The 22,018-nt window shown below is 34.3% G+C and overlaps 2 protein-coding genes and 1 pseudogene across 3 annotated transcripts; 1 reads left to right on the top strand and 2 right to left on the bottom strand.

Moving 5' to 3' along the window:
- The first annotated feature begins 1,160 nt into the window (after positions 1-1,160).
- On the top strand, positions 1,161-5,821 carry LOC145616474 (galactan beta-1,4-galactosyltransferase GALS3-like). Its single transcript, XM_081671201.1, has 2 exons — positions 1,161-2,490; positions 5,224-5,821. Exons 1-2 carry the CDS (start codon positions 1,418-1,420, stop codon positions 5,564-5,566), a joined length of 1,416 nt encoding a protein of 471 aa, XP_081527327.1. The 5' UTR covers positions 1,161-1,417; the 3' UTR covers positions 5,567-5,821.
- Positions 5,822-6,090: 269 nt separating this feature from the next.
- On the bottom strand, positions 6,091-13,220 carry LOC145616475 (kinesin-like protein KIN-5B). Its single transcript, XM_081671202.1, has 23 exons — positions 12,870-13,220; positions 11,808-11,937; positions 11,561-11,716; positions 11,123-11,460; positions 10,907-11,045; positions 10,679-10,776; positions 10,440-10,596; positions 10,275-10,344; positions 10,088-10,164; positions 9,785-9,838; positions 9,625-9,705; positions 8,818-8,929; positions 8,643-8,729; positions 8,333-8,508; positions 8,094-8,255; positions 7,882-7,989; positions 7,633-7,791; positions 7,473-7,556; positions 7,175-7,380; positions 6,913-7,014; positions 6,722-6,831; positions 6,462-6,613; positions 6,091-6,357 (listed from the first exon to the last, which is right to left on the bottom strand). The coding sequence occupies exons 1-23, from the start codon at positions 13,067-13,069 to the stop codon at positions 6,145-6,147; spliced, it is 3,171 nt and encodes a 1,056-aa protein (XP_081527328.1). The 5' UTR covers positions 13,070-13,220; the 3' UTR covers positions 6,091-6,144.
- Positions 13,221-14,013: 793 nt separating this feature from the next.
- On the bottom strand, positions 14,014-21,349 carry LOC145618474 (UDP-glucuronic acid decarboxylase 1-like; annotated as a pseudogene). Its single transcript, XR_014107919.1, has 7 exons — positions 20,346-21,349; positions 20,048-20,195; positions 19,862-19,941; positions 15,551-15,634; positions 15,368-15,442; positions 14,705-14,797; positions 14,014-14,546 (listed from the first exon to the last, which is right to left on the bottom strand). The product of XR_014107919.1 is annotated as a UDP-glucuronic acid decarboxylase 1-like (transcript).
- Positions 21,350-22,018: the final 669 nt, after the last annotated feature.

The raw sequence follows: 22,018 nt of genomic DNA, 5'->3' as shown, positions 1-22,018 counted from the left end.
CAATTTAGCGAATTCAAGAGACAACTTTAAGGCTTTTAAAAATTAAATGGGGGAAAATATATGTAAAAGAACATTTTTAGAGATATAAATGTCCATGCACTATTATAAGAGTTTTGTTAACCTTTTTATAATTAAGGTAGGGACAAATCTTAATATATACTCCGTATATTTTATTTGTATAAAATTATCAGTATCCATACGACCATACCTATATACGAAGTATTTGTGTTGTATAGTGTATTTAATTATCTGTTGGTTATATGACTATTATATAATATATAGTTTTTGGCACAATGCTTAACTTATGAAAGATATAAGGTTATTATTGTGTCTATAGATTTGGTGAGTGCAACGGGTCAATAAAACATGTATATAGTAAAATGATTGTAGCTACTGATGCAGATGGTATGATAAGAAAATTTAAGTAGTTTTTTTCTCAACGGGATATATAAATGAATTAGTCCACTTCTCTTATATAGTTATTTGGAGTATTATTCAATTATTTTTCAATTAATAAAATAACATTATAAAAAATTAAAAGAAATTCAAATAACATAAAATACTATTCAAATCACGTTCCTTTAATTTTTTTTATTAACCATTAGTAACCAAGTCCTTTATTAGTAATTGAATTACCTTTGTTTTTATTTTTATTTTCCCTACGAGTTTTATTATTTGATTTATAAACCGTGCATCGCACGGGCACTATGCTAGTATATTATAACAATAAAAAGATGACGGTGATGATGATTACAGCAGTACAACTATATCAAATCAGCAACAATCTATAAATATTACTAAAATGACAACCGTTGATGTCACACTGCCTACGTGTCACTTTCTTATTTAATTTTTTCCTCCAAAATGCAATGATGTCATATTTTTTTCCTTTTTAGAAATTATATTCAAATTGAATTTTTAAAATTCAATTTTTGAATATTCTATGCATATTACGATGTTTAGTTGTTTACGAGTTGTTAATAATAATTAATATTATATTTTAATAGAAATTTCCTAATTAAATATGAAAATAATGCACTTTTAGGAATGGTATATTCATACTTAATTAGAAATTAATCATGAAAAGGGAGGAAATAGTTGTTTTTTTCAATGTATATTAAAAGTCTATAATTCAATCCTTATTTTAAAACCTTGCATCACACGGGATTAAAATAGTAACAATAATAATCAGCTCTCCTTTTCCAGGTGACCTAAGACAATAATCTAATATCTCAATTTGTCAAACTATGTCCGAATATCAAACATAATAAAAAATGCTACTCCAAAATAAACGGGGGAACCAACTAAGTTCCTTACTCTTTCCCCATCTCCTACCCACTTTGTTTGAATGTTCAACATTATGTTCAACATCAAATGGAAAAGCTAGAGTCAAACAGATTAAACCATAACCTGTAAAATGTTGTTAAGGTACAACTGTGCACCTGAGCTCAAGCTCATCGTTACCGCCCTCCTCTTCTTCTGCGCCGTCGCCACCTTCTTTCAATTCCTTCCCACCCGCTTTTCTCCCTTCACCACCTATGTCACACTCTGCCCCACCACCTCCATCATCGCCTCCGCCACCACTTCATCACCTCCCCCACAACCCTCAGATCAAGTCCTCGAAAACGGGGTCATAAAACGATCATTCTACCCTGTCGGTACAGCTGCATACAATTTCATCTTCATGTCAGCCTATCGTGGTGGTCCTAACACCTTCGCCGTGTTAGGACTCTCCTCGAAACCCCTCATAAAGTACGGTAATCCAAAATACACTTGTGAATACCAATACAACAATGGCTCAATTATAATTTTTCCAGGTAATAAGCTTCCTCTTGATGACTTTGGTTACGGTCGAATGTATGTATTAGTAGTCGTGAACTGTACATTCCCTTCAGATACCGATCCTTCTATTGGTGGCCGTCTTCTCTTCCATGCTTCAACAAACAGCGGCTATGATCGTGTCGTTAATTCAACCGACACGATCATAGCCTTAAACGAACTCCCTAACTCATGGCAACCTTCTCAATTCTCCTCTGTTCCAAAATACGACTACCTCTACTGCGGAAGCTCATTGTTCGGCGACCTCAGCCCTCAGAGAATACGTGAGTGGATCGCTTACCACGTGAGATTATTCGGTACGAGATCCCATTTTGTATTCTATGATGCAGGGGGTATCCACCCTGAAGTAATGGACGTGTTACAACCATGGATTGAACTTGGGTTTGTTACCGTGCACGATGTTAAAGAACAAGAGAGATTCGATACGTTTTATCATAATCAGATTCTTGTTCTGAATGACTGTTTGCACAGACATCGTTTCGCTACGAAATGGATGTTCTTCTTTGATGTGGATGAGTATATTTATTTATCAGGGAATTCGTCTCTTGATTCTATGATGGAGTTGCTCAACGATTATACTATGTTCAATTTCGAGCAGGTTTCTATGTCTGATCGACTCTGCCTTACTGAAGATGCTGGCCAATTTCATAGGTATGTTTATTTCAATTGCTGGTTTTTTATTCTGTTATTTTTTTGTTTTTGTTGATTTCTGAGATTTGTTGTTTTAATAAAGACTGACTACACAATTATCTAGGATTCAAAGTGTTACTTTTTAAATTTTGAATTTTTTATCAAATAGGGATAAAAAATTATTTTGAAATGAGATCAAATAGTGAATTATAAATTGATATAAAAAAAAAAATTGATATAAAAAATAAAAAAATAAAAAAAAGTTTTGTATACACCCGATTTTCAGTAATTTACTGAACAACGGGTTCACTTTTGTCAAATTTAGTGTCACTTTTGTCAAATTTATTGTCACTTTTGTCAAATTTATCAATTAAGCATAAATAACTCTTACATATGTCAGAATAACTTTTGTGCATTTTTTTGTAACTTTTGCGCATTTTATTGTCACTTTATAACGGATGGTCAGTAAATTACTGAACATCCGTTTATTTAAAAGTTTGTCATATACAGATCAAATAGGAATAGATAGCTTTTAATAGTGAACAATGATAAGCAATTGGACAATTTTGTACAAGGGTAACGTGGTATATTAATTAGGATTAATTACAATTAATTAAACTAATTGGTTTAGCGTAAGCTTACTAAGCTACATTTGAAAGCGTGGGAGGCAAGAAATCAGTATGCCAGATTGCCTGATCTAATGGAAGTACGATGTTCTTACTCTGTGTAAGGGACCAAAAAGCATTAGTAAATCTATATTGCCTCAGTTTCTTTTCAATGACCATAATTTAGATCGTGCAATTATTCACAATTTATGGATCTCTCTGAATTTTTTCTCAATGAATGTAGAAGGAAAAATATAGTCGAGCGTGCGAGATCTTGTTTGATTTATATTAATGAATTTTTCATTGTTTTTTATTTTAAAACAAAATTACTGAGTATTAAGTACTAAGGGAGTAAAGAGACATTAATTTGTTTAAAATGTACATTGACAAAGATGCATAATTAAAAGAGCACTATAAAAAATTTCAAAATAATACCGGAGAGTATGTAGGATTGGATTAGTAAAACTTTATTAGAGTTATAGAAAAAGGTGTTTGAGCCTTGATAAGTGTTGAAGAATAAACCTCTCAAGTGTCGCCACATGTAAGTGTCCCACATTGGTTGAAGAAGAGAAAATTAAACACTTTATAAGGTTAAGAGGCTACTCCTCCTATTGCCATATAGTTTTGGGATGGAACCTCCTTTGAACTTATGAAGTGGAGTCTCTCTCTTGGTTAGCGGGTGTGGCCCAGGCCCACATTTAACATTGATTCAACCATTATGTCAAGTTATTTCGAATTTGGTGGTGTTGTTAATTTAGTAATAATATTTTTAATAGCTCTTCTGAAATGTTTTTCATAATACTTTATATAAAGATTTTTCCTTCCAATTAGCTAAGGTATATGATTTTTTTTTCCTTTGTTTGGAATTGAACCATGTAATAAAGTTGTAGTCCTGATTAAAGGTGTCAATTCGGGTATTCTGTTTGGATTCAGTGGGGTCGAATCATGTCGCGTCTAATTTTAAATTTGAGTCATGCTAAATTTTTATATTCCTTATGCGAGTGAAAATCTAAATCGAATATTTTTTGTTGATTGGGTGAAATTTTGACACCTTTAGTCCTTATTTGCCAATCACTCCTAATCTCCTATCTAGCTATCATTGAATTTACAAAGCATATATTTAATTCAACTCTTAATTGTATTGTTTGTTGGTAGTAATTATAATACAACAAAATATATGATGATGCAAGTATATAATATATGTGGTGCGTGACATACATGCACATTTTAATTTGTTGTTTGATGTTGATACTTCGTATTTAGGTTGAGTTGGTGATAACTAATTTGAAATTGACGTGTGCAATAATTCAAATCTATATACTATTCAATCATACCACAAACATGATTACATGATTGCTAAACGAACCTTTCATTGGGAACACATGGTAAAGAACCGCGTAGAATAAGAGCACGCAATAATTAAAGTACTTTCTTTTTTGAAATTAATGATACTCTATATCTTTTTAATCATAACAAATAAATATATAATTAAAGGTGAGTGTAAATTCTCTTAGGCTTTTAGCAACCCATCAACGGTTAGGAAAAATGTTGTATACAAGAATTTAGGACTCCTCTTGGTTGAATGTAGAAAGCCTACTAAATTAGCAATCAATTCATTATACTAAGCTACGTATTAGACCCGTTCAAAAAAAAAAAAAAAAAAAAAAAAAAAAAAAAAAAAAAAAAAAAAAAACAGAAGCTGTATTAGACATAAATATTTAGCAAATCTAGCTCAATAGGATTATGAGATGGACAAATTTAGCATAGTTTCTAGTTTGTGTTAAATTGGAAACACACAATGAAAATATGAAATTGCATTATATGATGTTAATAAAAGGTTAGTCTATGTCAAAAATAAATAAATAAAAATAAATAAATAAAATAAAATAAAAGGTTAGCGTTTCAACTTTAGCTTAGATTTTTAGCTGATAAAATATATACATAGTGGACAATAAAAGACAACAATGAATATTGGTTTACATACATAAGGCAATTTGATGTTATGTGTTTTGTTTATTTAATTTTCACTTATAAAAATCCACCATAATTATAAGTTTTGTACTACAAAATTATTAATTGAAATGAGTTGTTGATGCTATATGTTATTATTATTTATGTCTTACAATTTGTCCATTTTCATAATTATCAGGAGATGGGGTTTTGAGAAGTTGGTGTACAAAAATGTGAAAGAAATGAGGAGAGATCAGAAGTACGCTGTACAACCAAAGAATGTATATGCAGTAGGGGTTCATAGGTCGGAGAATTTTGATGGCAACTTCACTTGGTTGCCCGGCGAGATGATGAAGTATTTCCACTACCATGGCACGGTTGCTGAACGACGTGAACCGTGCCGACAGCTCCTTAAAGACAATTCCACAACCATTGAAGACAACCCATACGTTAGTGACACTGCCATGAGATTGATGGCCCCTTTGGTTAAGAAGTTTGAGCTTGACACCATTGGTTCAAGGCTTATATCAACTAGGCTTTGATAAATAGAAAATTTTGAAACTATACTTTTTATCTCTCTTTTTTCTTTTACTTTTTTTTTTTCAAAAGCTAGTTAGTATTTCATAATTACAATAGAACCAATGGATGATGGTCAAAGAATACATCATTCTGATAGTATAGACTCCAAAAAAGATTTTCACCATCCGACCCTACATTTAGGGGGATAAAAAAGCTTTAAATACATTTACGTTATTCATAAAATACACTTTGACCAAAAAATTTACTATTGTATATGAAAAAAAAAAAAAAAAAAAAAAAAAAAACTACTCCGTATCATATATTCATATATGAATTGTTAATTAATACTAAATGTATTGTTTATTAAATATTTTTCCTCTAAAATCTATTTTCAATGATAATAATTTTGAAGGTCAAAGTTGTGTGATGGCAATAGTCAAAATGAAGCATCCTCACAAAAATTAAAAAAGGGTTAAAGCGAAGCAACTAAAAAAATTAATTATTTGCTAGGCTCATCAGAAGATGAGATTGTTTTCTAAGAGAACTCATTTACAGCTTCAAGGTTTATTTTCTCCTGTTTACAACTGATGATACTAGAACCTCAGTTGATGTTTGCAAAGGGAGCCCTGCTAGGCCATTCTGTTGTATAATTAAGTGGTTGCAGTGTCTTGGTTTCGACCACACATATTTCTGATCTTTCCCCTGCATTGATGTCTGCATGTAATTTAGCTACTGCTGGAGTTCTCAGTCCCTCTATGGATGCCAAACTTGGCACTTCTACGACTCTTTTCTCAAAAGATGCCTCCTCATCGACCTGTTCATAGCAGAAACAAATCAATGATTTTGTGCATCACAATATATATCCCATTTATTTATATAGCTTGTTTTTAGTATGAACATAAGAATACGGGAATGTACCATGTAATCCTTAAAAAGACTCGATGCCAATTTGTTCTGAATTGTTGAGAGACTTTTGTTGTGCTCAGCTTGAACAGAAACAAGCTGATTGATGCACTGATCTGATAAGGAATTCATCTTGCCCTTCATTTCACTGTCTAACATCTGAGTATCTGCAAGGGTAATATTTTTTTAGCTTCTTCTTCAAGCATTGATCAGAGAAAAAAAATAAATGCATAAATAAATTACACAAAAATTGAATTGCATATAGAAAGGAATACCCTTAAGTTTGAAAAGCAGGCTAGAAACTGTAGCATCAAATTCAGCATTCTTCGCGGATGATGCAGTGATATACTGGTTTTGTGCGACTTCATTTTGACAGATCCTTTCACTGTAACAAATCTTGTTAAATGCGTACAAAGAAGCTTAATGCCTTGTCAAATAGAGAGAGTAATGATTGAGATAGGCTTACTTGATGGTAGATTGTATTCTTAATTTTGCATCATCATTAAGTTTTTTGACAGAATGTGCAGCTCCTTTCCACTGCTCTCTTGAGTTATTAACCTGGTATGAGCTGCAAAACCGGGATAAGCGATCATGAGGGTGATATATCAATTGTCACAGTTTACCATACGCCACATTGAGCTGGAAATACCACGGTAGAACCTAACAATAGGGGACAAGATGACATGAAAAGGCATAGCAGCCATGAGAATGAGAATTTAGATATGTACCACTGCTCTATCTGTTCCTTCATAGACTCATTAATCTCCGTTAACAAGTACAAGTCTGTCAATACATGCCCTTCAACATTTTCCACATGTCCATTCAAAGCATTTTTAGCAGCTACAGAAACTTGCTGAATTCCGGACAACTTTTTCTGGCTTGCCATACTATCTTCTAGTCCAGATTCATAAATGTTTCTCAACTCTTGTGAAACCTTACCAAAAGTATAACAAATTTGAATACAATTACTTTAATGTCAAAAGAACTTCAATAGGTAAACTATGAGAAGACATAGGCCACACTTACCAAAACTGCTTTGTTTGTTCTTAATGTTGCGAGTGCAGACACGATTTTTTCAATTGCCTGCTGCTCCTCTTTTGCTGATTGTTCCTGTTTAACAACCACATTAGTGAAGCATTGCAATAACTTCAACTGAAAATATAAAGGTTCCAATTAATAAGTTTACCTCATATACTTTTTCAAACTTTTTGAGATAGTTATGATTTCTGGCTTGGCTTTCTTCAAGACTACTTATGAGTTCGGATGCATGGCTGCAGATCTCATCAAAAAACGCTACAGTTGCTTTGTTGATCTCTTGAGCTGAAAGCAAAGTCTTTTGTAGTCCCTGAAATTATAATAGGACAACAAAGTGAATAAGAAAATATATAATGCATTTTTCTCAAAATTAGAGGACAGATTAAGAATTATGCACTACCTGTTCTTGTTGCTGAGAAGAGTAAAGCAACAGCTCCTTTTGCTTAGAAAGGGAGCACTCAATGTTGTAGATTACATCCTTGGCCTCGATGATCAATGAGTTGAATAACTGCAATTTTGAAACATACATATACAATATGATCCGAAAATTGATTAAAATTGTAATCATTTTAAAGGCTCTTCTATCCTTTGATTTTGAGCTTGAAGCCATACCTTTTCCATATCTACAGTTTGACTAGATATACTGGAATTTACATACTCCATATCTGCCGAAGCTGTTCTTTGTTGTGTGCTATTTAACTCCCTCAAAGCTGTCATTGTTGAAGTATGTACATCTACTATTTTCTGAACAGTTGATTCCAAGTTCTTTGTAGCCTAGATTATTTGAAGAAACTCAATTAAACCTTATCCAAATAAGAAGCATTTTATCAGTACCAGAATTAAATTCTTACATCATCTTTGCTGGCAAGAAATGAGCACAAGTTCTCTTCCATGCATCGCAGTTGATCCTGCTGCAGTGAAATCGATCCTGATATCGTTTGGTGCAGGTTTTTTAAGTTCTTATCAAGCTGAGAACCAAATGTGAGAACTAGCTTATGATTTTGATTTTCCAAATTGTTTTTGTCATCTGTAAAACCAATCCGAAAAATGACCTTCTTAGTTTACTGCACCAATAAATACCTATCTACCTTCAACAAAGAACAAAAAACATTGTTGCACTTATGCAATTTGGTCGAATAGAAAAAAACAAGTAGCCCATACCTATTTTTTTGTGCAATATCGATACTTCTTCAGATGCATTTCCCAAAGAGCAACACAGCTCCTTAGCACGTTGAATCAGAGCATTTTCTGGTTTTTCAAATTGATGTGAGTATTGTATGATGGCAAATGAGCATATCTTTCAAGAAATAAACTGAAAACATCTGCATTAATTTACCTGAGTACATAAGTTTGGATATCATAGAGTCTTTTTCCTGTAACTGGATGATGGACAACTTCTGTTTCTCTTGAAGTTCTTGCAAGACCTTACAGGTACTTTCTAGATTTTTCTGCACTCAAAATAGCTCTAAAATCAAATTAAGCTCAAAATTTATTGATGAAAAAATTCCCCTTCTATGAAAAGCGTAAGCACTACCTTAGTTCTTCTTTGACAGAGAAATTGTTATCCATACAAATAAAATTAATATTGGTAACTGAGAATGCTTGTTGCACTTGAATATTGCATATTGGATACTCCCTACATCCTACAATGTGCGCATACTGTACAATCCATAAACTGAGTTTTTTCCTGATATAAATTTCAAGACCGTGACTAAAGACAGTTTCCTATTTCGCTAACTAAGGTTAGTTAATGCGGTAGAATGTGGAATCATCCCTAATGAAGAGTATATTTGGTGCTGTCTGTATAAACAAATAAATAATCATTCAATACACAACAATTTTTCCAGTGTAGTTGTATTTGTTTCTGTATCCAATTAAGCCTGATTATTCTATTAAGCCTGAATATCTTTCACCTCGTAATCCCTAAAAAGCTTAGACTAATATCTTTATCTGTAACTTTGCTTCAGGACTTATTCAATCTTCTTCGGTTCATTTTTTTTATTATATTTTATAGTGCTGTGAAGAACAGGCTTCATTAGCAGACTTAGTTTAGAATTGGTGCTAAAGTTTAGTGCATGAGTAAGATATTTTGAACCAACATCATTTCCTTTCCTCAAAGCTTTTCAGGGCAGTGATAAGATACCTTGCAATCTCGGAGCTCAACATCTAAATCCAATTTCTCTTCTTGCTCAGAAACATACATGTCATGGTACTTTTGAACTTCCTGGAAAAGTAAAAGATACAAATAGGTAAATAATAAGTCATGTCATTCCAGTAAGGAAAAACAGAAAACAAAACTTTACCTTTCTACTTTGTTCGAGCTCCATCTCCAACTGCTCTATCTTCTCATTCCTTCCCTGTTAAATATTTCCCAATCACTAAGACCGATGACTAAATTATAACTAATCAATTTAGGGAGATAAATCCCTGAGTTGACCCTTGACAGCTTGATTAGTCTAGTAATTACAATGTAAAAATTCAAGATTATACATCTATAAAGCAAATGCAAGTGATCTTATCATTTCTTTTTTAATTCAAAGATTGTTTTTATCACTTGTTCAACAAGATGATATAAGCATTCTACTGATACTGAAATAATTATCAACCTTCTTTTCTGCTTCATCTTGAACAAATCTTTCCTGTGGTATATAAACGCCATTTTTATCTCTAGCAGCCCGAATATCTGTTTACAAATTCATTGGAAAATAAAGTATCAAATTAGTCAGTAAACGAAAGGAATTTGTTGCTTTTTTTTCTCAAGACATTAAAAGCACATAAATACATTTCAGAAACCTTGTTTCATTCTCTCAAGTTCCATGTATAAATCTTTGAGCAAAACTGTCTTGGACAGCTTTTTGTTTGCCTGGTTGTTCAAAATCATTACATGTTAGCAAAATCTTATATTTCACATGATAATACATTACTAATATCAATTATGAGGTAAGAAAGCCATATTACCTCAGGTTTGTTTTTAATATTTTTAGCACGATAAGCATAATCAAGAGTACTAAGTGTTTCTTCTAAACAGTTGGTAGATGGTGAGATTGTTGCTATGATACACGTCTTTGTTTTTCCTCCGAGTGAATCTCTTAATAACCTTGTCAGCTTACTGTCCCTGATTAAAGTAAGAAAAGCAAAGACCAATTGTAAAACAAAGCACTTATCTGAGTTTCTGCTGCAAGTATACCAGTCCGAACCTGTAAGGTATATGAGCTGAATGTTCCACTAGCGCATTAATAACTCTTCCAAGGGTGAGTAAGCTCTTGTTAATCTCCCCTGCTTCCCTTGCACGCCCCTACATTTTCGTTACAATCGGGATTCATAAAGAGATTTGAACAATTTATATCGCCTTTATGTGTTAGTAATTAAACGCTAAACATAGATCGTTATCTTCTTTTCTACCCAGGGCAACTATTAATGAATACCTCTCTAACACCAGAACGAGAGATATTCTCAGATCCTGCAAGATCAACAAGGTTAAGCTTCCCACATTTTATGAGCTCCTCCTCTCCAATACTTATGTCTTTTACATGTACCGTTATGGTGAAGACAGAGTGAGAGCGACTGCAAAAGTAATTTTTAGTTACCACCATGTTTACTTCAAATGCAAGAAGATAATTAATTGGAAAATACATACTAACCTGCTACGCTTGTTCAGTAATGTGTCTGCTGTTCGCCTTTTAGTAGCTCCTCGTTCCATCAGGTTATAAATATCGTTAGCACTGTACACAACTTCTTCCTCAAGGCCTCTAATGATCACACAACCCCTTCCATCTTCCATCAAGGAGACAGATTTCTTTTGCTTATCTTCTGAGAACCTTGAGTTATCTTCATGAGTTAATAAATCTGTTAATTCTTCATTATACAATTCTAAAAATGACACTTTCATACTGTAGTCAGCATTCTGAGCTTCTAGTATGTCAAATAGCTGTCGAACTGCTCGTGGGATGACACCAGCCTCAGCACACACTTCAGTGCCCTAAACATGTATCATTCAAGTTTTCAGCACATAACAAATTTACAGGCTCTATAAATTATCTTCTCTACCTCAGACTATTAGGGGTAGTTCAATATTCTACCTTTGATTTCATTGATCCTTCCATGGTATAGGTTTTGCCTGTCCCGGTTTGACCATAAGCAAATACTGTGCAATTGTAACCATCAAGGACTTCTCTAACAATGGGCGCGATAGCTTGGTCATATATGGTTCTTTGTTGTGCTTTGGGTCCAAAAACCTTCATGATTTACGTAAAATAGTAAGATTATATACAAGTTTATAAACCAAATAAGAAATATTCATAATTTAATAAGATGCATTTAGCTTACCTTATCAAATGTGAAAAGTCTATCCATTTGTTTATTAGCTACACTTTGTGAAATAATGACTTCTCTTTTAAGCTCATTACATGTTACCACTCTTGATGGATTACTGCTTTGCTCATCATCGCTCAATGGCCTGTACCAAAAGGCATATCAATGCTATGCCCCAGTAAATCACGTTGTGCACATATAACATATAGTTTTACTAACATGAAGAGATAATATTTGCTCGACAGATTTGAGCCTAATTAGCACTTTAACACCGTATGTAACAAATATCGTGCTCACTTACAAGCACAACACCACCACTCCACCACCTCATTTCACAAATCGCAATAGTCTTTAGCCACCATTATTGAGTGACAGGAACTATACACTTCCTAATTACATACTTCGTATAAAATTTATACAAAGTATGCTTAAATTTCTATTCTGATATTGTAAGCACTAAATGAGTGTGATCTTACTGACTTTTGATGAATATAAACAAGAGAACACATTCAATTAGATTATGCAAATTAATAGTCCATTAAAAGTGAAAATCATTATTACATTAGATTATACATATTCATTCTCTGATTCTCATACCATTTTTCGTCTAAATATCATCTGTCATATTTCGAAAGCCTTTGAAATCCATGTTTTGTTTTCATCATACAAGATGGTTCGAAATTCACTTTTGTGGTCAAACTACATTAACATTACTATTAATGTTTATCTCAATTAAATGGTAGCTGTTATAATTATACAATCAAACCAATATTTGTTTCAAAATAAATTTAAATTGCTGTTTATCTCAATTACTATTAATATACGACCTGATTCGAAATTGATCCGAACAAAAAATTAGTTCAAGTACTTGTACAAATAGTTACAAGAACAATGTCATACGTATATAATTTTAAGTGACATTCTAAATTTTAAATTAATTTAATTTAAATTAGTCACACACTTTTGAATCAACACCCAATAAAAAACGACAATACGGATATGAGACACAAGTTGAGACATATGATTATAACCCGTACGCCGTAACGAATACGCAAACAATCTAAAACAATTTGTTACCTGCATCTTAGAATAACCTGCACATTAACCTCCCGATCTTTATCATGGCGATGAAAACCCGACGACGACTTAACATCACTAACTCTAGTATAATCCATACGGTGTCGTTCGGGCCGAGGCGTGAAGAACGGAGACGGTGATGCAGATGGAATCACCCCTAAACTCAATTTCTTAAACTGATCAGGCGTCATTGACATCATCTTTTTTTTGGGTTAACTCCTAATTGAGAAAACCAAATGCAGTAAACAAATTTATAAGAAAGTGGATTAATTATAAAATCAATGAAATAAGAGTAAATTTGAAAAGGGATTTGGGGAAAACTGTAGAATTAATTGTGTTAGTGAGTTGATGTAATTAGTTTTACTTTTAGTGAGCGTTTTGAGAATGATGAGATACAGAGTGAAGGGGGGAGTTTCAAAGTTGCAACTTTTTAACGGCTAGGTGTAAAGTTCGGTTTTTGCTATGGGAAAGTGGGTCCCAAGTCAGCAAATTCAAACTGGCGCGTTTACAATTTTTTTACATAAAAGATTATAGATGTGAGTATTTTTTTCTTTTCATTGTTGTGATTTTCAAAGTGTTGGGAAAAGTAGTGAACTTTTTATGTGGGGTTGTAGGACAATATGGCTCTTTTTCTCTGTTTCGGGGTGTTGTTTTGTACATTTGGAGTGAGGGATGGAGCTATCAATTCGGGTATTTAGGTTGGGTTCAATAATGTCTGGTCGGGTTACAACTATTTTACATCAAGATTATGTTAAATTATCAAGTTAATTTTTTGGATTAAATTTTATTCGGACTAATATTGAATCAGGTCGGTCGGGTTTGTTTTTGGCAACTTTAGTGAGAACACTGAGAAGTAATACTAAGAGCTAGTTTGATAATCGATCATAAGCTACGGAGTATTATTTACCACCTCGCTTTCGTTTTCCCCTCTCATTTCAAGTTAGCACTTAAAATTGTTCTCAAAACAGAGTTTATCCACAAATAATCTACCAATTAAATTAGAGAATATATATTATTGAATTTAGTTAGATGAAAGAGCTCACATCACATGGGCTCCGTAAGTAATAGGAACAAATTTTGTAGGCACTAAAAAAAAAGAGTACAGGAAGAAATGGGCAACATTAATTTTGTAATGCCTTGAAGATAAAATTTGAATTCAGCTGAGGCCTTTTGACATTTACCTTAATTTAGTAAACATTTGAAAAAATTATAACCAATAAGATACAATAAACTTTCTACAAAATTATTCTATAATAAAGTATAAAAACACAAAAAAAAAGATTTAGTAAACAGAGCAAGACTGCAAAGAGCATACAAAATGTTCTACAGATTCTTCTATGGCACATTGCCAGAATTCTTCTCTGGATACTCCCAACGTCACCGAGAAGTTAAGATGGGATTACAGCACCTTAATCAACCAAACAACTGCTATTGCACACTATACATACATAGTTTTTGCTCAATTTTTTGTTAGTGTGCTTTACCTTCATCCTGATTTAGAATCCGATTCCGAAAATCAGCTACCATAAGAGGTAGCCCATCTCTTAAAGATACCTTGGGCTGCCAGTTCAACAGCTCTTTTGCTTTGCTGATATCTGGTTTCCTTTTGTGGGGGTCATCAGCTGTATTATCTTTGAACGCTATAGTTGCAGTTGGATCAATAGTTTCTTTCACAACCTATTTGATCAGATGAAATTTTGACAACATTGAAGAAGAATTAAGTTTGGCCATGCCGCTAGAACCAATATATAAATAAGTAAATAAAATTAAAGAGAAACGAAATAAGAACTACATAGAAACAGAAACAGAAACATATACAACTTGCACTTGTTTACCTCTGCAAGCTCCAACATGGTGAATTCTCCGGGATTTCCAAGATTGAATGGGCCAATATGCTCGCCTTCCATCAGTGCCATTAATCCATCAACCTGATAAGATATGATGTATTATCTAGTGTATAAAAGAAATATAAATAACGGTCCATTTAAGGAACCATGCAACTTGGTAACAGGTATCACCTCTTCCAACAAACTTCATAGTGAAAAAAAGATAGGATATGAGAAGAAAATGGACAAGCCATATATTTTTTAGACATAAACAAGCCAAAGTATAGGTTCAAGTTAAATAAAGATTATAAGATTGATAATGCGTAACACATTATAAAAAATGTAACCTCACAAAAAATTTCAAACGGCAATCAGGTAGATCAGTTTAAAATGGTTTTTAATGTCTACCTTCGTGTATTGTGGGGCCAGAAGAAATACTTGTGTTTAATTAAAGGCATAATCATGATAACTTTGATGCCAGAATGGCTTAGGCGTTGATTAATTAATAAAAAGTTGTATTGGACAGGCTTGAACAAGTAGCTTAGCTTGTTCCTACTGTGACATAATAAAAAAACTTTGCATCACTAATTCAATGTTTTCAACAGACCTTGACAGAAGACCTTACAGAAAACATTGGTGCATCACAGGTATTAAACAAAGACATTGACTTACCAGGTCAGAGACATACTGAAAGCTTCGAGTTTGCTTTCCATCCCCATAGACTGTCATTGGTTCCTTACGAATGGCCTGCCAATCACACCAAGATCAGAAACTTTCATTAAGACTAGACTGACAGCCTAACAGAATGTATTCAGGAGCATATACTCCCTTAAAATGATGATTAAGGATCAAAACCTGAGCAACAAAATTGCTAACAACACGTCCATCATCCAAACACATCCGAGGTCCATAAGTATTGAAAATACGTGCAATACGCACCTGCAAAGACACAAAATGAAATCACAATGTACTAAGAATTAAAATAGAAAAATCAATAATCCTCGTTTAACAAAACAATCAAGAGATATAGTAATGATTTCTTTCAATATACTCTACAATTAATTTTTCCATTTATGGAACATATTTCATGCCTCAAATCAGCTACTTTTAGGAGGTGACTACTTTATCTGAAACTGCTATTCCAAGAGGGTATACACTATACATATCAGGTTTCATTATGGTCCCAGGAAACCAGCTTATTTCATCTCACCCATCAACTGAGTAGCTAAAATTCTTTAGAAAATTAATTAAAGCTTTGCTCTTCTCTACTCTTTCCTTTTATTAAGTGATGTACACGTTCTCAGATAGGGTCCAACAGTCTTAAGATGTTGTTTAGACTCACCTCCCTTTTCCCTCTCACCCCACCCCCTCCTTTCTTCCAAAAAAAAAAAAAGAAAGTGTATAAACTTAGTTTCTAAATGAAGCTTATAACAAGCAGAAGATCAACAAAGAAAGCATACAAGCATACACTAGTCCAACAGCATCAAAATTTACAATTGCTAGTTCTGTGTCAATTAGACAATCATAACCAACTATGCCCAAGCAAGCAGCCTATTGCTACCTACAGTCTCTTTGATTCTTTATCACAGTCCCAGGGCAACTGAGCTACCAGCAATCATATGCTGGAATAATTCAATGAACAACCAATTGTCAACAATTAAGCAACAAAATTTTCAATATCAACATTGCTGCCATAACAGCTTATCTGCTGTTTCTTCGAATCTGCTGTTTCTTCGAATCTGCTGTTTCTTAGAATCATTAGTCAATTCTGTGAAATAACTCCGGCAGTCCAGCCACTTCCATCCAGAATAACTGGATTAGTTTTTTCTGCAGAGTAATTGCTATGAAGAGAGTTTGTTTGTCAACCTTGGCTGACTATTATGCTGCTGCTGCAGGAACCTACATGATCCATCAACCTTTGTCTCCTGCAGATGGAAAGCCTTCAACTTCCCGTTCCAACTGTCACTTTATATTCACTTTATATAGTAAATCCTCTTCAAACCTCCAATCCACTCGCTATTTCACATTTGCAAGTTCAGGAGATAAGAAAAGAAGCCTCAGTGGGATCTACTTAGCAGATGTCCTGTCTTGACAGGGGAACTATTGCAATTTCTGAAACCCAAATATTTGACTTTATGGAGCTACCATCATGAACTATGTCCCAAAGGGTTGATATGCAATAAATGCTACCATATGAAGAGCCCAAAGAGACTACAAATCCAAATTACACTATAAAGTTAATAAATAAATGCTACACTATCATGGAAAGATGGTACTCGAGCATGGCATGCACTTCAAGAGAACTTTACCTATGACGTTTTTCCGATTAGCTAGGTCTCAAGATTTATCCAATCTCTATTAACAACCAACAAAACAATAGGCTTAACTTCAGCTTGATTTAAAGCTTCTTAACTTCAGCTTGATTAAGCTTAGTAGCTTGGCTGTTTGCAACTACTACCTCCGTTACACATTATGTGCAACATTTGCCAAAAAGGGATGCTACACATTATGTGCAACAAACTAATACTTTACATTTTTAGTAATTTTTTTTGGCTGAAATTACTAACATACCCTTACTAAAATTCAATTAACACATTAAATCAAATACTGTTAAATAATTAACCCAATTTAATTCATTGATTAATTTAACTTAACATCCCTCATTATGATTAAAATTTGTAACCCATATTCTCTCTCCTCCTTTCCAACCACCAGTCCACCACCAACACACTTCCTGTCACATCTCTCACAGCCACCACCACCAATCAACAACTACCCACTTTCGTTATCTTCTCTCACATCCACCACGTTTCCTCTCCCTTCCCTCATAAACCACCACCACAACCACCACATTGTCGCCGTCCTTTTTTCATGCCTAATAAAAAAGCGCCTCCTTTCTAGTGCTAATTGGACTCAGCTCCCTTCACCCCCTTCTAGTCGTTGCCCACTACCCCGCTCTAGTCAGATCTGTTGATTTTGAGGGTAGGTGGGCTAGTTTCGGGCTTGGCGGGTTGATTTTAGAACGGTTTTGGGTGGTTTCGAGGCGAGTGGGGTGGATTTTCTGGTTGATGTGGGGTGGGGAGGTAAGTTTTTAGGGTATCGTTGCGGCTTGCAATTGCCGACCATGTTGTCGGAGGGTTCGACCGTACGTGGTTGTTTGGGTGATGAGGTTGAAGGCGGTGGTCGACGAGGGTTTTTCGAGGGTGGTGATCGAGATGTGGGTTGAGGGCAGTAAGGTTGAAGGCGGTGGTAGGTGGCGTGGGTTGAGGGCAGTGAGGTTGAAGGTGGTGGTAGGTGGCGTGGGTTGAGGGTAGTGAGTTTGATAATGGTGGCTTGGTGGGTGTTGCTACCGGTGGGAGAACGACAAGGTAGTGGTGATAAGGTTGAAACGTGGAGTCCCTTGAATTATTTACTATTCTCATTTTCTCTCTCATGCTCTTAATCACATGCCCCTTACTTTCTTAAACAACCATTAAGAACTTTTTTCTTGGGAACCGTGCACATGAGTTTGTTGCACTTAACATGTAACGGAGGTAGTATTTTATTAGACCAAGAAAATTAAATCTCCTCCATTGTTTATAGTTGCAATGTTTTGACCTATATTCACACACTCTACACTTACTATCATCTTTTTATAATATTTACATGTTGATAATAAAAAAATATTAATGGCAAAAGTGAAAATTGAAAAGTTGCAATTAAAAGAAAAGAGAAAATATGTAGAGCAATTGAACTATTTTAACTGCAATAAATCTAATGCATCACAGCACAGTCAAAATTATGACAATGAAACTCTTGCATTGATCATGAAAGTCAGCAGGCGTCTAGAAAAAACTTATTTCTACTTGTTGATAATAAAGTATATTAATGGCAAGAGTGAAAATAAAAAAAAGTTGCAGCTAACATAAACTGAGGAAATATGTAGAGCATATTGAACTATTTTTATTAATTGCAATAAATCTTATGCATCAAAACAGCTAATTATAACAATGAAACTCTTGCATTGACCATGAAAGTCAGCAGGCGTCTATAAATAATTGATTCTACCGCTGTGATCAAATTGTAGAAGAGATGTGAATACCATCTTTTAAATTTCAGCTAAATGCCTAAAGCTCCTCGAGTCATAAAAATGTGTTCAGGAAAAAAATTAATAGAAAGAAAGAAATATTGTTACTGATGGGCAGCTAATGCACTTGAAAGCTCAACGGAAAAAACAAATAATTCCCTATCTAGTTTAATTACAATAAAGCACGCACCATACAATTTGAGCTCACTATTCAACTTCCTAGGTTTGTGCTACTACATTACATTGTCATAGGTAGTTCAAAGTTAAAAGAGAGGCCCTTAAAGGTAACTTGAGCACTAAAAGCTACTTGTAATCTTGTATATACAAGTATACTTCAAATTAATGCAGGAAAAGCATTGTGACATATCAAAGTATAACTGCAGGAAAAGCATTGTGACATATCAAAGTATCAAGTGCTAGTATAAACATTGCTTCCTAAGTAGGTAAAGTAGTAGTTACCACTTACCAGTAATCATCAACACACAAATTCAACATCAGCTGATCTAACATAAAGAAATATCACAAGTGGACAAGGGTACAATTATCAATGCTATAGAGATGAAAACTTCTTCCAATTGACTAAAGCCATAAAGGTAAAGACCCGATGTCTTTAAGGCTAAGAGTAAAAGGAAGCACCTGCTCAATAAAAATAGATGGGGTGGGTGGGAATTGGAGAAGAAGGCTCTAAATGCAGAAGAAAATAAGGGAAGGAAAGTACTGTCTATCTACCATATGGGAATACTCTAATACTTACCTCTGCTTGTTTTTCAGTTGACACATATTTCTTTTAGGAAGTTTTTTGTTAGTTAACGCGTTTCCTTTTTGGGTAAGTTTTATACCTTGCATTTACTAGCTACCCCACTTGCTTTATCAATCTCTCTCAATCAGTCTCCTCTTCTTAATATGTGTGCCTAAATTGAATATGTCAACTAAATAGAAATGGAGGAAATAAGAGATAATTATAGCAATTGTTGCATACTTCAGCAATTCCATATTAACATAGATTTTCTTCAAAAAAATATTTATAAACTCATATTCTATTTATATACTCAATAAAGAGGTTTTAATTTCTCCAGAGTCTCAATAACAGGTCACATTACCTCAACTTCAGCACCTCGGTGATAATCCATAGTTAAAGTTTCGGCAGTTCGCTTTCCTTCATCATAGCAGCTCCTCACACCTAGAAGGTAAAAGGTACTTAAGACATTCAAACACACAAAACAAGCAAATCAAGAAGAAGACGTTAAAAAAAAAAATTGTTGAGGTTTATATGAAAAATTTCTTACCTATAGGATTCACATGGCCCCAATATGTTTCTTTTTGTGGATGCTCAAGAGGGTCTCCGTATACCTCACTTGTACTAGTAAGAAGAAACCTAGCACCGATTCTCTTAGCAAGTCCCAACATGTTAAGGGTACCCATCACATTGGTCTTGTAATCATTAAGTCAAGGACCTCAACATTTTCAATATGGCAAACGTCGATAAACCAAATGCTAACTTACATCCTAGCATAAATTCTATATCATTAAGCAAAAATAAACACACACAAAACAAATACTTCATACAAGATATAGCTCATCAATTCAACAGCAAAAGGATATGATCGTTTTGACAGGATTGTACTTGTAATGAACCGGAGAAGCCGGGCAAGCCAAGTGATAAATCTGATCCACTTCAAGCAATATCGGTTCGACAACATCATGACGGATCAATTCAAACCTCGGATTCCCAAAATGGTGAGCCACATTATCTTTCCTCCCAGTGAAAAAGTTATCAATCACAATAACATCATCCCCTCTTGCAATTAGCCTATCTACCAAATGACTCCCAACAAATCCAGCCCCACCAGTCACCACAATCCTCATTCGCCGCCTTCCGATACCGGCTGGCACTCTCCCAACCTTCCCACCAATCCAATTACCCTGACCCCCATCATACGAACCCAGGCCATTACTCCCTAACCTACCCGAAACCGCTGTTTTCGGAAAATTCGAATCTTGGGGACCAATTCGAGATAAAGTTGGTTGCAAGATGAAGAAAGTTGAACCAATCAAAATACCCACCAAGATAAACAACAATCTTTGCTCTCTGAATAAATAATTTATGGATCTAGGGAAAGATCTATGATATTTTTGTGATTTTGGCGAATATGGTGAATTATGTGACATGGGTATTTCTTCATCCCTCCTAACACTGTTCCCACTACTTTGTTTGTGAAGTTGTTTCATTTTATTCAAAATTTTCAAATACAATCAAGAAACTTCAAATCATATGAAAATTAAAACTGAAAAAATCTAAGAAAAGGGATTTAATTTAGACGTTGAGATGAAGATATTACCTGAGAAGGAAGTAAAGTGCAGGATATAAGTCTGAAAAAGGCATGAAATTTAGGGTTATGTAGAGTAAGAAATGAGTGAAGAAGTAGCGGAAGCAGTTGCCATTGAAGAGGAGATTAGCGTGGGAGAAAGAGTCTACTCATTGAAAAGTGGTTACGCGGAGTGTCACACAACTCACAAGTGTGAAAATTAAGTAAAGGCCCGCCAAAGGGTCCTTTTGATGTGAATCATGCTCGTCTTTAAGACTAACTCATAACAATTGCAATTTCTTAGGTGCATTCAATAACACCGCCACAAGTCCACAACGGCATGGGGTACACTTTGAGTCAGGTACTCAGGTGTACTTACAATTAGGGCTGTTCATCGGTCCAAGACCGGACTAGACCAAACCGACCTGGATTGGACCGAATACCGATAATTAGAATTTTAAGAACTGAATACCGGACCGATCAAGCTAGGACCGAACCCGGACCAGACCGAAAGAATCGGTCCAAAACTCAGACCGGACCTCTTTGGACCGATTTAAGAATTTTTTTCAAAAAGAATACTAAATTTTTAATAAAGTTATGGAAAACACGAAAAAAGTGAAGGAAAAACTATATTTTAACGTCATTTTTACTTCTTTTTTTATATATTTAGTACAAAAAAACTCATAAAGTTAAAGTTTTCTAAGTTTATTAAGGATAATTTTAACCATTATTTAAGGTATCACGCATATTTTTAATTAAAAAATCGGTCCGGTCCAAGACCAGTTTTTATAGGGTTTTGGACCGGACCGGACCGAAGACCGGAAAATTGAATTTCAAGATCCGAAGACCGGACCGATTAATTTGGTTTGGTCCGGTCCGGGGTGGTCCGATCCATTTTTTCGGTCCGGACCTATCTATGAACACCCCTACTTTACAATAATTCTATTCATT

This window comes from Chenopodium album, chromosome 26 (genome assembly GCF_948465745.1).
Source record: "Chenopodium album chromosome 26, dcCheAlbu1.1, whole genome shotgun sequence".
NCBI classification, from domain to species: domain Eukaryota; kingdom Viridiplantae; phylum Streptophyta; class Magnoliopsida; order Caryophyllales; family Amaranthaceae; genus Chenopodium; species Chenopodium album.
Note: the sequence above shows the minus strand (reverse complement) of the source record. Positions and strands in the feature narration are given on the sequence as shown.